This window comes from Podarcis cretensis, assembly GCF_951804945.1.
Source record: "Podarcis cretensis genome assembly, chromosome: 16".
Taxonomy (NCBI): Eukaryota; Metazoa; Chordata; class Lepidosauria; order Squamata; family Lacertidae; genus Podarcis; species Podarcis cretensis.
Genome location: NC_137186.1, coordinates 5,609,488 through 5,624,461, shown reverse-complemented (window position 1 = coordinate 5,624,461; position 14,974 = coordinate 5,609,488). Strand labels below are relative to the sequence as shown.

Sequence of the window (14,974 nt, the reverse complement as noted above, 5' to 3'; positions counted from 1 at the left end):
GGGTCTCGGCCCCACTGATCATCCCTTCACTCACACCCAGGGCCGGATTTAGGTTTGATGAGACCCTAAGCTCCTGAAGGTAATGGGGCCCTTTATATGTCCAGCTGCCCTTTGTCAACAACAAATTGTCACGGTTTTTTGTGTGTTGAATATATGCTATTATGGTAATTTATGGACCTAATAGGTGTCTAAAGCCATTTGCACATAACAAAATATGTATTTTCTCCAAGTAATGGTTGAACTGAAATACAATTAAGAAGTATATTAATAAAAGGTAAAGGTAAAGGGACCCCTGACCATTAGATCCAGTCGTGGCCGACTCTGGGGTTGCGGCGCTCATCTCGCTTTATTGGCCGTACAGCTTCCAGGTCATGTGGCCAGCATGACTAAGCCGCTTCTGGCGAACCAGAGCAGTGCACGGAAACGCCGTTTACCTTCCCGCCGGAGCGGTACCTATTTATCTACTTGCACTCTGACGTGCTTTCAAACTGCTAGGTTGGCAGGAGCAGGGACCGAGCAACGGGAGCTCACCCCGTCGTGGGGATTCGAACCACCAACCTTCTGATCAGCAAGTCCTAGGCTCTGTGGTTTAACCCACAGCACCACCCTCGTCCTTTAAGTATATTAATAGTGAAATACAATTAAGTATATTAATAGTGAAATAATTATTAAGCTCAAACTGTATGTAGGTTTTATTTTCTTTTTTATCTTAGATTTTAGAAATGTACATCCAGGGGTTTTTTCCCCTTTAATTTTTTTTGGGGGGGGGGGCCAAGACAGAGGGGCCCTAAGCTATAGCTTGATTAGCTTATATAAGTAAATCCAGCGATTGGCAACGGCTCTTCACTCGACCCCCCCCCCCGTTCCTTTTGACATTTGGGTCTCTGCCCCACTGACCATCCCTCTACCCACTTCCCCCCCCCCTCCGTTCCCATGTTTCTTCTCACGTCGGGGTCTCCACCCCAGAGATCTTTCCCGGCTCCTCCTCCTCCTCCCCCCCCCCCCGCCCTGCCTGCTTTCGCCTCGCCTCTCTGACTCCGGCTGGCACGCCGCTGCCACGTGCGGAAGCCGCCGGCCCCAGACACGGGGCGGGCCACCCCACCGCCAGCCCTCCGCTCTCTCTCTCTCTCTCTCCCGTGCAGGCCACATGTAGCAGCCTGCGCCCTGGCTCCTCCCGGCTTGGCCAATGGGAGCGCGGGGCGGCGGGGGGATGGGGCGGGGCCGGAGCGCGGAGGGCCAATGGGGGCGCTCGGAACGCGGAGGCGGGGGAGGGCCGCGCTACAATGTATCGGCTGGGCGTTCCACGGGGGGCGGATGAAAGGCGGGCGGGGCGGGGCCCGGGCAGCACGTGCGGCGCCGCACGTGGCCGCGTGGCGCCTGGGCTGCTGCGCCCGCCTTGGTGGAGAGGCTGAGCCGGGAAGCCAGCAGCTCAGAGCCGCCGAGAGGAGCTGGTGAGTGGATCGCTGCGGAGGGAGCCTCCGCTTCGGAGCCCCGGCCCGGATTCTGCCGGCTGAGTGGCCCAGAGCCCTCATCCTGCTTTCATATATTTACTGTATATACTAATCTATGTACTACAGATACTATATATTTATTATATACTATTCTGTAATACGAGTGTAAATACCTATGTATATATTATAGATGCTTTTAGAATTGAAGCAGGTTTTCTGCATCTGCGGGACATCGCGACAAAGGCGAGCTGCCTCTGGGCGTACGCAGAGTGCACTTTCTGATTTCAGAGCTTTCCGGGGATACGGGAAGGCTGGGGGGCTCAGAGCCGCAATCTTGCTTTTATATATACTGTGTATACTAATATATATATATACTACTTGTTTATTATATACTATTCTATAATACGAGGGTAAATACGTATGTGTATATTAGAGATGATGCTTTTAGAATTGAAGCAGGTTTTCTCCATCTGCGGAACATTCGCGGCGAAGGCGAGCTGCCTCTGGGCGCGTGCAGAGTGCACTTTCTGATTTCAGAGCTTTCGGTGCAGCAATTTGGGAGAAGGAGGAATTCGGATTATCTCTCGGTTCCTTTTCTTTTCGGGAACTCGTCCGTAGTCTGGTGGTGTTTCCGACCTCTGCATTGGGGAGATCGGGGTCGGTGGATGAATCGGGGCCGGAGAAGGAAGCGGAAGGGATCGGATTAGCGGTATTGGGGAGGATCGGGAGAAATTCAGGTACAGTCGTCCCATCCAAAGCGCCCCCTTTTAGGTCATTAGGATTGGAATTGACATCTGAACTGACGTCACAATCATTTATGTCAGAAGAAAGTCGGTTTGAGTTGTGTCGGGCTTTGATTCCCAGGTTGGCCGGGGGTCTAGGATTGCATACCTACCCGGGAGTAAAGTCGAAATGGACGGCTAGCCAGCTTGGATCCTATGCAGCTACTCACTTATTTGTGACTTGTTTAATTTTTGCAGCGTAGATACGTAATTTTTTTTTGAAATAATTGCAGTTGTGCTCAAAGTTGTGCGATTTGACTTCTTTTGCAGAGCTTTGGGGCGCCCTCCCTATAGATGTGCAGATAGACTAGCGTCTGTTCTTTTTACTACGCCTTGTGCAAATAAAACCTTTTATTGTATGCTATAAACTTGCGAACACGAGTCATAAAATCTTAAGTCCTGCCTGGAAAAGGATTTGCAGGCTCTGTTGGGTTGATGTCTGCAGACTTATTTAAATAATAATAATAATAATAATAATAATAATATGAGCATGTTCTGGTATACCTTAAAAAATTTGCCAGTCATTTAATGCTTTAGTGTCGCAGATTTTGTCAGCACATGCATAGATAACTTTCACTGATGCTAAAAGTATAGGTGGATCCTGACCTGTTTGCTGAAATTCTCTGCTTGCCTGCTCGGAAAAAAGTCCGGATGGGACCTGATCCCTGTGAATGGTTACAGCCTCTTGCTTTTATTTGGCTTTGTGGAAACACTTTTTCAGATTTCTTTGTGGGTATATATATATATATATATATATTAAACATTGGCTTTATAGATATAGCAGCCTGCAAGTTCATCGATAGCTGCTTGCCTGTGGCGCTTAGGACCAGCCGACCAGACAGATAACATTTTTGCAAACTGGGAGAAAGTTTGGGTTCTGTGTATTTCTCACACACAATCTCACTTTCCTGGCATTATCTGGGCACTTCCAGGAATAGAGCGAGCTCAAGGAAGCTGTTAGATACATTCACAAGGATAGCATCTTTTGTTCGATGAATTCCACAGTTGGTGTCATGTTGCTCATTTACTATTATTAAGTAATAATATTAACCTTCACTGCCACAAGATGTGGCAACAGCAGTGAGAGGTTAGACAAGTTAGTGTCTAATAATTTGATGAGCGGTTATTAACCAGAACAGCTAAGTAGAGCCTCTCTGTTCAGGAGCAGTTTAGCATTGAAGTCCAGCTATTGCTTCTCCAGGACCCACTTGTGGGCTTTCTGGAAACAATTTGGGTTGGTGGCCACTATGGGAAAACGGGATGCTAACAGTCGCAAGCTGTTGTAGTAGCAGCGGCGGAAAGGGCTCCTCCTCATGCACCCGATCCTGTGCATGCTTACTCGGGAGTAAGCCCCCGTTGCCTTCTTTGGAAACTTTTTGCGCTTCTACCAGCAACACTCAAAACCTGCCTGCCTGCCCTGCAGCGCAGACTTCAAGCGTGTTTTTACCCAGGAGTAAACCTCACAGGCTTCAGTGGGGCTTTCTCTGAAGTAAGTGTGCAGCTTTGCAGCAGCAAAAAAAAAAGGTGTGCACTTATTTATATACTGATAAGTGAATCTCACCTATAGGATTTACTCCATATTCTGTGCTCGTTTTCTGGAATTTGACTGATACCTGATTTTTATCCTTGTTTATTTACCATGAGCATGCCAACCACCAGAAATAGGTAAGAAATTGAAGGTGGTTTGGGGGTCAGCTAATACCTATCATTTTTCCAGTTCAGTGCTGGAATCTTGCAACTTCTACAATCCCTGACAGAGGTCTGGGCTCTGTTGCAGCATTCCTGGAGACTGTCTTGCCTCATATTCCCAGATATTGTAGGGTAGCCAGACAGATTTCCAGAGAACAAGAGTTAAGGCACACTGTTCTCTCTTTTTTTGGTGTGTTTAAAATCAAATTCCATGGCCCCTAGCCTTCTCCTCCTCCGTGAATTTGTCCAATCCTCTTCTAAAGCCGTCTGGGTTAGTGGCAGTCGCTGCTTCATGTGGCAGTGAGTTCCACAGTTTATGCTCTGCACAAAAAAGAGCTTCTCAAATCTTCTTGGGCAACAGAGGGTTAAGCCACCTTCTGATTTGCTGATGAATGGATCTGATTTACTGGGAGGGCTGTATGCATGAATGGGGAACCGGGAAGCAAATGGCCAATGGGATTTGCAGCTTTGGTACCCAGGGAAAAGCAAGGCAAAAGGAGGATCTTTTCAGAAACAAAACAAAGGCTTTCTCGCTGATGTAATTATTTGTGGGGGGAAATGTGTGCGGCAGAAAATCTCTGCCTCTTTGATAGTCTGGCTGCATGTATCTTTTGGCTGCGCATCATCGGAGGCAGGAGGTGGGGGCACATGGTCTGCTTGCGCAGAGAGAAGCCAGGCTGATGTGATCAGAGTCACTAGCCCATCCCTTACGCCTGCATTAAGTGCGCAGAGTTCCCTCGGACCAATGGCTTTATTTCCGTCACAGCATTTCCCGCCTCCATCTGTGTTGTGACTAGGAGCCATTGGAAGCCCTCCCCTCCTCCTAAATTGCTGGTCCTTGTGGGAGGGAGTTCCATAGTTTTACTGAGTGAAGAAGGGCTTTTTATCTGTCCCGAATTCGAGTTCTGGTGTTCTGAGAGAGGAGAAATGAGAAACCCGTTTCTCTGCCCACTTTCTCTACACCGTGAATCATCGGTTCTGGGTTCGAGTCCTGAAGGCGTCTCCCGGAAGGGCTGGCTGGGAGACTCCCTGCCTGGAACCCTGGAGCGCTGCTGCCAGTCAGTGTCTGCTGAGCTGAGTGGACCCAGTGAGCTTCCTTTGCCCCTATTTAAAGCTAGCCCTTTGCTCAGGATCCTGAGGACTAGAAACTTAGCTTATATCAATGGCTTTAACCTTACCCACCCAAGCCTATAAACTTTATCAGTGCAACAAGGGTGGAGGGCATTTTCACAGCTGCATATCCTTCCGGTGAAATCAAATACCCCTAACTTTAATTTGTCCATTTCAGTGGGTCTACTCTCGAGTAGGGCTTATTTGGAGCCTAAGCTCCTGAGTTGCATCCTCCCCCCACCCCTTGGAATCTAGTGGCAGCTGATCTACCCACGTTAGTTAACCACAGTGGGTCTACTCTGAGCAGGAGGAGCAGCTGCGGGAGGCTGCCCTCAGTTCTTTGAATCCTTGGCGGAGCCCGACTTGGCACCGATCCTTGACCTACTTTGACGGGATGCGTGGCCTGCCACGAGGCAGGCTGTTGTTCAGGAAGCGCGCTGTGGATCCAAACCCCTGGAGGACAGGGCGCGGGTGCAAATCTCTTCCTCCGCTTTTCAAGCTGGTTGTTACGTTCAGTCCTGGGGAGGACACAGTGGGCAATTAGCAGGGCAAATTGTGTGCAGAAGTCGTGGCGTCACCGGGTTGTGGACGGAGTGGTGTGTGGCACTCTCTCTCTCTCTCCCCCATACTCTGGGCTCTGCCCGGGTGGCTGTGCAGGAGATCTTCCCACAAGTGAGGGTGCAGCGACACCCCTTTGAGGTAGGGCTACAGTGGGTCGAGTTTCTCTCCCAATGCCAGAACGTTGGGAGAGTTGGAGAGGATAGGAGAAAGGACTTCTTCGCGCAGTTAAACTGCGGAACTCACTGCTACTGGAAGCAGCGATGCGCACCAGCTCGGATGGTTTTAAGAGAAGATTGGACAAATTAAATGCAGGAAGAGAAGGCTACCAACGGCTGCCAGCCAGGGTGGCCGTGCTCTGTCAACACAGCTGGAGGCAGCGGTGCTTTTCAAGGCCAGTTGATGGAAGCTGCATTGCTCCTGTGTTTGGGTCCTCTTTGAGGTTTCCCCTTGGGACATTTGGTTGGCCACTGTGAGAACAGGAAGCTGGACTAGTTGAATCACTGGACTGATTCAGCTCTTCCGGTGTTCTTATGGAACCTCCAGGTCCAGGGGTAGTCTATCTCGTTTCCCAGCTTTTGGGGGGTCATTGGCCACTGTGAGACCAGGATGCTGGACTAGATGGGCCGGTGGCCTGATCCAGCTTGCAAAACGGCTGCTTACCCACTAAAAAAAAGTGCTTCCCCATTTTTTTAATGTGATTATTTACATTTTATAAAGTCAGCTGGCCTGTGCTGACTAAATCACTAATGTAATTAGTAATTACTAATTTAGGTTGGAAGGGCCTGTCTTTTGAGGAATTACTTAAAACTTGGGCGCAGAATCCAAGTGTCTTTTAATTTTTTTATATTGTTTTTAATTCTACTAGAGTGTAGTTACTTTTTAGCAGCTGTCTTTTAGCTTTTTTATATTTTATCTGTGTTCTTTTAATTTGTGCAAGCCGTCTTGAGTCCCATTCTGGGGGAAAGGCGGGATATGAACAAACACTTATTTTATTTGTTTCACAAGATTTACTCTGTTTGATCATCCAAAAAACCTCAGAGTGGTTTACCAAGGGAAGAAAACTTCTCAGTAAAGCAACTCTTTGCTGATTAATATTCGACATCCTTTTAAATGGTGTTTGTGGGAGTAGGGATAATGGGCTGGTTTCAGTCTTGTGGTGCATATTTTGTTTCTATTTTGTGTTGTTGTGCTGTGAGCCACCCTGAGCTCTTCAGAGGAAGGGCGGTTTACACATTTAATAAATAGGCAAAATAAATAAAACTGGGAATAAATAAACTAAAAAACAGACTGGAACATGCCTTAGCATTCCACCTGCCTGTACAGAGGCTCGTCTAAACATAAAAAGGTTTTTAGCAGGCTCCAAAAAGAGCATTTTCCTGGTGTCAACAGGCAGCGAGTTCCAAAAGTGCCATGTAAAAAATCGGTTATTGTTGTTAGTAACAATGCTAAATGTTTTCTTAACTGCCTGTCCGCAAGCTGCGTTGGTTAACTTTTCCCATGTCTTTCCTTTGCCGCAGATATATCTCAATGGCAGCCATGGATTCTTCCTCAAAGAGCGTTTCTTCCGGCGAGTCTTTGTACTCTGTCGAAAGCGCCACGAGCGAGGACGACGACGACCGCAGCGCCGACTTTGACGTCTTCTCGGACGGCGGGAGCGACGCGGAGAAGGAGTCGGGGCCCCTGAAGCACCGTAGGGGTGCCTACCCAGGCCGGCAGCCTTTCCTCTTCTCCCCGGAACCGCTGGGGCGGACTACTCCAAGCCTGCCTTGCCGGGAGCGCAATCGCCGGACGAGGAAGCCGCTCGGCTTGCTGGCTGCGACCAGGCTGCGGCCTACGGGACCTTGCTGCCATCACCCAGCGGCCCTCGACGAGGCGTACTATAGCCGCTTGGTGGATACGGACGGCGGCCTGCGGAGGAATCCCGCTGGCCGGAGACGGGCAGAGAGCGGCAGATGCCAGAATGGGGGCGTCCAGCCCCACCCATACGCAGCACAGCCACCTCTCCGTGGAGTAAAAAGGCAAAGGAACCATGTGGCAGACCGCGAGGACGTACGCTCTCCTTGCTGGACCGAGAGGGACCATATCTTTGCACAGAAGGTCAGTGGCCAAAGATGGTGGAGTCAGTCGATTCACAAAATCAAAATGCAAGCTTCTAGTCCCCAGGATGGGCGGGGAGTGCATAGGTGATGCTAGGTGATACAGTGGTACCTCAGGTTACATACGCTTCAGGTTACAGACTCCGCTAACCCAGAAATAGTGCTTCAGGTTAAGAACTTTGCTTCAGGATGAGAACAGAAATCGGGCTCCGGCGGAGTGGCAGCAGCAGGAGGCCCCCTTAGCTAAAGTGGTGTTTCAGGTTAAGAACAGTTTCAGGTTAAGTACGGACCTCCGGAACGATTTAAGTACTTAACCCGAGGTACCACTGTATATCACAATGTTGGAAGACAGATAAATTCGTTTCTTGGATCTCAAACGCCTTGGCTTCCGAATGATCAAAACCCGGAAGTGAATGTTCCGGTTTTTGAACGTTCTTTTGGTCCAACGCGGCTTCCGATTGGCTGCAGGAGCTTCCTGCAGCTGATCAGAAGCCGCGCTTCGGTTTCCGAACATTTTGGAAGTCGGATGGAGTTCCAGAACTGATTCTGCTCAACTTCCAAGATGCGACTGTATTGCCCAGCCCTTGGCAATGCCGAGCAGTATTGTAACAGCGAGAGAGGACATTGTGAGCAGGATTTGTCATGCTTACGGGGTTGAGCGTCCTAGCTGCAATTTTCCTGTCTTCGTAACTAAGAGGAGGTGCTTAGTTATAAAAAACAAATGAGAATGAACGTGCTTGGTAGTAAAATCAATTTAAAAATCAACTTTAAAAATTAGTTAGTGCCGTATATGTTATGTAAAAAAAGGAGAAACCATTCTCATTTTCCTCAATTTGTGCACGTTATCGAGGACCCATTACTCTGCATTTCTTAGAATCGTGGATTTGCAGAGTGTGAAGGGACACCCAGGGGTCATCTCTTCCACCCCCAAAATGCAACGGGTCGGTCCCTGAATTACAGGTTCCTGCCTGTTTCAGTCTGCTGACGCTTCTCTCCTTTTATCCCCGTTTTCCACAGTGCTTGGAACTCCAGGGCTTCATTAATCCGTTGGTGCAGCTTCTCAACCGGCTGAAGATGGGCCGCTTCGACCGAGGTAAGGGAGCCTGACAGCTGGATGTTTTGAGTTTTGGGGAAAATTCAACTTCTCCTCCTCCCCCCCCCCCTTCTGTTGGTTCGGATTTGAGCATCTGTTTGTGTTTGTGTGGTCGCCAGCCAGGTGTGGGGCAAGGCTTCAAATGTGAGATGTACAATGAATCGTCTCCACTTTGGAACTCCCTGCCACTTGAATATCAGGCCGGCACTTTCACTGCACTCTTTTCAGTGCCTGCTGGAAACATTTTTGCTTAGACAAGCCTAGATGCTGACATGCAAAACGTTGAGACTCCTTTTAATCCGTTTTTAGTCTAATGTTGTTTTTAACTTTTTGAAAGCCTTAGAATCCAGCCTTTCTCAACCTGTGGGCCCCCAGATGTTGTTGAACTACAACTCCCATCACCCCTAGCTAGAAAGGCCAGAGTTCAGGGATGATGGGAGTTGTAGTCCAACAACATCTGGGGACCCACAGGTTGAGAACCACTGCCTTAGATTGTTGTTAACCTTTTAAAAAAAATTGTAAACCACTTTGAGGGTCCCCCCCCAGTCATAGAATTCTAGAGTTGCGAGGGACCCCTGAAGGTCCTCCAGTCCAACCCCTGCAGTGCGTTGATTCTGTAAATCCTATAAAATAAAATAAAAAGGCAGCATCAGTTTTGTGGCTGTTATGTATGTGCTGTAAGCTCTTCCTTCCTGGGGGCTGGACTTGGAGCCATCCACAGAAAACTTGCATTCTAAGATCCAGTTTGGGGGATGAAGGAATTTTTTTGCAAGGCTGCCCTGGAAGATTCTCAGTTCTGTTCTTCAGTTTGCTGCCTTAAAAGCTCCAAAGGGCACAGGAAGCTGTCTCACCAAGAGTCAGGCCGCCGTACCATCTAACTCAGTGCTGTCTACACTGACTGCCAGCAGCCCTCCAGGGCTTTTGGGGGGTCTCACAGATGGGACGCAGGTGGCGCTGTGGGTTAAAGCCTCAGCGCCTAGGACTTGCCGATCGAAAGGTCGGCGGTTCGAATCCCTGCGGCGGGGTGCGCTCCCGCTGCTCGGTCCCAGCGCCTGCCAACCTAGCAGTTCGAAAGCACCTCCGGGTGCAAGTAGATAAATAGGGACCGCTTACCAGCGGGAAGGTAAACGGCGTTTCCGTGTGCGGCTCTGGCTCTGGCTCTGGCTCTGGCTCTGGCCAGAGCAGCGATGTCACGCTGGCCACGTGACCCGGAAGTGTCTCCGGACAGCGCTGGCCCCTGGCCTCTTAAGTGAGATGGGCGCACAACCCCAGAGTCTGTCAAGACTGGCCCGTACGGGCAGGGGTACCTTTACCTTTACCTTTACAGTTTTGCCAGTGCTATTGCAAGAGAGGGGAGCAGGGTTCGCGAACGCTTTCCCTGTTTCTCTGCAAGGGAAGAATAGGAGAAGGGTAGAGTGTCGGAGGAGAATAAGAGGAAAGGTCTTTTTTTGAGGGTTGGGGTGCCAAGGAAAAAAGTGAGGATTTAGCAATCGTCATTCCCCTGGGGGGAGTTACGCCAAAAAGTTATGCAACCCGGTTTTCGTTGCAGAGGCGAATCCAGGTGTGTGGCCCTCAGAGCTTCTGTTTCTGGCCCTCAGGACACTGCCCGAGGCCATGGCACCCTCCCAGCCCTGGGCTTTCTCCCCTGTCCTGTAGCATTTTTGCCTGGCTTGGGAATCCGCCCCTGAGCTCTGAGGATGCAGCTACAGCTGCCTGATGGAAGTGTGTGTACTAGCTAGTCTAAATTCGCACCCCTGGCTGGGAATGTCCCCAGTCTGCAGCCTTGGGAGAGCTGCTGCCAGTCCGTGCAGGCAGTATTAAGGTAGTTGAGCAAAGCTTCTGTATAATACAGCTTCCTATCTTAAATCTGAACCATGAGGACTAGAAACCTGCTTTACGTTTAAGGAAAGAGCTGTAGGTCAGTGGGAGAGCATCACACCTGGAGTCCGACTCGGCAGGAGGCAGCGTCCTCTGTTCCCAATTCAACCAGCCCTGCCTTCATGAGGACTAGAACCATGCTGTTATTTTGTGGCGAGAGCAGCAGGAGAGACCCTCCTTTGCGCGTGCAAAGCGCCAGGTTCAAACCTTAGCATTTCCAGGTGGGGCTGCGGATAGACCCCCTGCCTTGAGACCCTGGGGAGTTGCTTCTGGTCAGTGCCAACAACACTCAGCTAGGTAGCTCCCAGTGGCCTCTCAGCAGGTGTTGCCAGCTGAGCAGATGCAACATTTCCACATTGCAGGGGCCTTCATTGCGTATCTTTAGGTGCCTGGCAAAAATGTTCCTCTGGAGCTGTGGGTTAAACCACAGAGCCTAGGACTTGCCGATCAGAAGGTCAGCTGTTCGAATCTCCGTGATGGGGTGAGCTCTCGTTGCTCGGTCCCTGCTCCTGCCAACCTAGCAGTTCGAAAGCATGTCAAAGTGCAAGTAGATAAATAGGTACTGCTCCGGCGGGAAGGTAAACGGCGTTTCCGTGCGCTGCTCTGGTTCACCAGAAGCGGCTTAGTCCTGCTGGCCACATGACCCGGAAGCTGTACGCTGGCTCCCTTGGCCAATAAAGCGAGATGAGTGCCACAGTCCGAGAGTCAGCCACAACTGAACCTAATGGTCAGGGATCCCTTTACCTTTTTATAACCAGACTTTGGGCTGAACAATATTCTCCGGCCTTTTAAATGAATTTGTGGGAGGGAAGCAGTATTGGTTTGTTCTTCTTCCGTAGCATATTTTGTGTTCTGATTTCTGTTGTGGGCTGCAATATGCAAAATTAATAATATGCAAAATTAATAAACAATAATATTAAGTATAAGAATTCCTGCATGGCAGGGCTGGTGGGATATCTTCCAACCCACGCACTGCCTGCTCCCATTCCCCAGATGGTAAATTTTGGGGTCTCTAAGGGGACACTTTTTGATGGGGGACGCAGTGGGTGAGCACCCTGGCTGCTTGCTTTAACATGAATCTTCCTGTGTCTGCCTCTGTGAACCTTCATTGATCAGGAGAAGACTTTGAATGCCCAGGAAATGTGGACTAATCTCTCTTTCTCTCTCTCTTTGATTTTTCCAGGGCTAAGCAGTTTCCAGCAGAGCGTAGCCATGGACCGTATTCAGCGCATCATTGGTGTCCTTCAGAAACCAGAAATGGGGTAAGAACCTTGCAGCAAAGGGAGAGGAAGGAATCCCCTCCGGTTCGGCATTTAAAGGCTGATTTAATCTTTAAATGGGAAGGGTTTCCATAGTTTATGCTCTTTGTGGAGAAGAGCTTTTCTTTTTCCAATCATTGAATTCATTGAATCGCCAAGAGTTCTAGTCTTACGAGAAAAGGAGGAAAACACTCCTCTGTCCACTTCCTCCGTGCTGTGCAATTCCCCTAAAAATAATAGCAAGATTCTAGTCCTCATGGTATGAAAGAATGGACCGATTCAATGAGGAATTGTGGAATTTGCCTGATGCTAAGTCAGGCTCTTGATCCATCTTTCTCAAGAGTTTCTCAAACTGGGGTCTCCAGCTGTTTTGGGACTACAGTTCCCATCATCCCTAGATAGCAGGTCAAGGATGATGGGAATTGTAGTCCAGAAACAGCTAGAGACCCAAGTTTGGAAAATCCTGATCTAGCCCATTGTTGCCAACTGTGTGACATGACAGCTGCTCTTCAGGGCTTCTGGCTGCCTGGCCCTCAGGTGTTTACGAACTTGTCCTCCTTTTTTTCCTTTTCCAGGGAGCGTTACCTCGGCACTCTGCTGCAGGTGGAGAGGATGCTGAAACTCTGGTTCCCTCACATCGCCGTGAGGAATGCTTGTGCTGACTGCGGTGTGGCCGCAACGCAGGATTCGTGCGATACAGCCGAGGTGAGATACAGCAGACTCTTCTCCTTCCTCTTTCCTGTATTTCTTTTGAGCTGGGTTGAGGAAAAATAATCAGCCACTATCTTGAATCCATTGGTTCAGGTCTTAGGTTCTGGAGCAGCGGAAACAGGCTTGCTCCATCTTCCCTGGAACAACCTTTTACGTGTTCTTCTTCTCCAGACTAAACACACCCAACTCCCTCAACTGCACAGACATTAATATATGGGATACAGAACTCCTCTTGCTGAAATAAAATGTGTTAATACAAATGGAAGTCAAAAACTCTGTAGTTGTTAATAAGGGATTAAGATCAAGGCTGAATGTAATTGGATTAATTAAAATTTCGGAAGCAGAGTGAAATAACATCATCTCATTTTGAAATCTAGCACGCGGGAGGCCACACAAAATGTACAATTGGCTTTATGATTGATACATATTTGAATTGTAATCTGAGATTGATAAAGACTGAAGGCAGACCTGTTTCGGGAAGTTTTTAATGTGTGACGTTTTGTTGTATTTTTAATATTTTGTTGGAAGCCGCCCAGAGTGGCTGGGGAAACACGGCCAGATGGCTGGGGTATAAATAAATTGTTGTTGTTGTTGTTGTTGTTATTATTATTATTATTATTATTATTATTATTATTATTATTATTTATTAATATTAATAATTATAAAATGTGGTTTATATTGGATTTTAGTAATGTCTGGGGAAACGCAGCCAGATGGGCAGGGTATAAATACCATATTATTATTATTATTATTTATTATTATCATTATTATTACCTAACATTCAGAAGACATCTTAAGGCAGCCCTGTTCAGGGACGTTTTTAATCTGTGATATTTTAATGTATTTTTGGTTTTTATGGAAGCCGCCCAGAGTGGTTGGGGAAACCCAGCCAGATGGGCGGGGTACAAATAATAAATTATTACTATTATTATTATTATTATTATTATTATTATAAAATGTGGTTTATATTGGATTTTAGTACTCTAAAATTGATAAAAAATTGCAGGTATTTACATAAAAAGGCTTGATCTTGGCCTGATCCAACAAGCTCTACTTAGATTCTCTGTCTTGTGCCTCTCAACCTCTGACGCCATGTTGTTTTTCCTTTTGCGTAGCAGTCATCCATGGAGGAGAACCTCCCCGAAACCCGGCTGCCGTCCGGCCAGGGCCCCACGCAAAGCCCCCCCACGGAGGAACTCCCCCAGACGCACCTCGGGGACCTGGTTTCCCCCGGCGACAAAGCCGCTGCTCCACTGGGGGAGTCTTCCCGCTTCCTGGGCGGCGACTGGCCCGCCATGAACTTGACGTGGATTCACACCTCGCCCATTTCGACGCCCCCCTTGGGGAACGCGGACGTGAGCCGGGCCAGTTCCGTCTTCGGGCAGACCCTGCTGGGGCCAAACTGCACTGCCTACGGGCTCGTCGTCTTCCTCCAGAACAACCCCTATGGCCGCCCCACCTCCTCGACGCCCGCCCATCTCTCCATGAGCTGCCGCCACACCGACAGGTTGCACCCGGGCCCAGGGGAGCCCCCTCGGTGTCAGAGCCTGCCAGGCGCAACGGCGGCAGGCAGCTGCCTTGCTCAAGGGCCCCATAGCAGCTTCTCTCGGTCTCTGCCCCACTTGCCTACATCGGGCGAGGGGCACATGGCGGCCAGCGACGGGAAACCCGCCTACCACTGCGATTCCTGATGCCCGCCTGGCAGGCATCTCCCGAAATGTGTGAATTTTATTTTATTTCTCCATCCCATTCTCCCCTTCCCTTTTTACAAATGTTCTGCCTTTTCTTTTTTAACTTAAAAGCATTTCATGTGTGTCGGAGGGGCAATGCCATAGACTGGTTCCCGTTCACCAGGACAGGAGTGGCACATGTTTGGTTTCAATAAAAGGCACCGCGAATGGTTGCCAAATGAGATTTTGTTATGTGTGTTGCTTTCTCTCTCTTGACCTGCACTGTTTGTGCATCACCTGCAAACCTACTTATTAAAAAAAAAACATGCTTTTCCTGAGTGTTCAGAGCAACTAGGTTTCCTTGGAATAAAAGAAAGAAACAACAACAACTTGAACTTGGCTCAGCAGCAAATCTGCAACCAGTGCAGATTTCTTATCCCCACCAATATATTTTGTTCAGATTTGAAGGAAAATAATAGAAACGTTCAGGGACGCAGGTGGCGCTGTGGGTTAAACCACAGAGCCTAGGGCTTGCCGATCAGAAGGTCGGCAGTTCGAATCCCCACGACGGGGTGAGCTCCCGTTGCTCGGTCCCAGCTCCTGCCAACCTAGTAGTTCGAAAACACGTCAAAGTGCAAGTTGATAAATAGGTACCGCTCTGGCGGGAAGGTAAA

The 14,974-nt window shown here is 48.9% G+C and overlaps 1 protein-coding gene across 2 annotated transcripts; it reads left to right on the top strand.

Moving 5' to 3' along the window:
- Positions 1-1,309: 1,309 nt before the first annotated feature.
- CIART (circadian associated repressor of transcription) lies at positions 1,310-14,542 on the top strand. Of its 2 annotated transcripts, none has more exons than XM_079958204.1 (6): positions 1,310-1,451; positions 7,111-7,690; positions 8,707-8,782; positions 11,844-11,922; positions 12,495-12,624; positions 13,746-14,542. In XM_079958204.1, the coding sequence occupies exons 2-6, from the start codon at positions 7,121-7,123 to the stop codon at positions 14,319-14,321; spliced, it is 1,431 nt and encodes a 476-aa protein (XP_079814330.1). In that variant the 5' UTR covers positions 1,310-1,451; positions 7,111-7,120; the 3' UTR covers positions 14,322-14,542. The 2 variants fall into 2 exon arrangements, with proteins under 2 accessions (XP_079814330.1, XP_079814329.1); XM_079958203.1 differs by lacking the exon at positions 1,310-1,451 and adding an exon at positions 3,878-3,898.
- Positions 14,543-14,974: the final 432 nt, after the last annotated feature.

Excerpts from the sequence above, each read along its gene's own strand:
- CIART (XM_079958203.1), top strand. The coding sequence starts at position 3,879 with ATGCCAACCACCAGAAATAG. Across the intron at positions 7,691-8,706 it reads ACCATATCTTTGCACAGAAG|TGCTTGGAACTCCAGGGCTT; the intron begins GTCAGTGGCCAA and ends CGTTTTCCACAG. Across the intron at positions 12,625-13,745 it reads ATTCGTGCGATACAGCCGAG|CAGTCATCCATGGAGGAGAA; the intron begins GTGAGATACAGC and ends CCTTTTGCGTAG.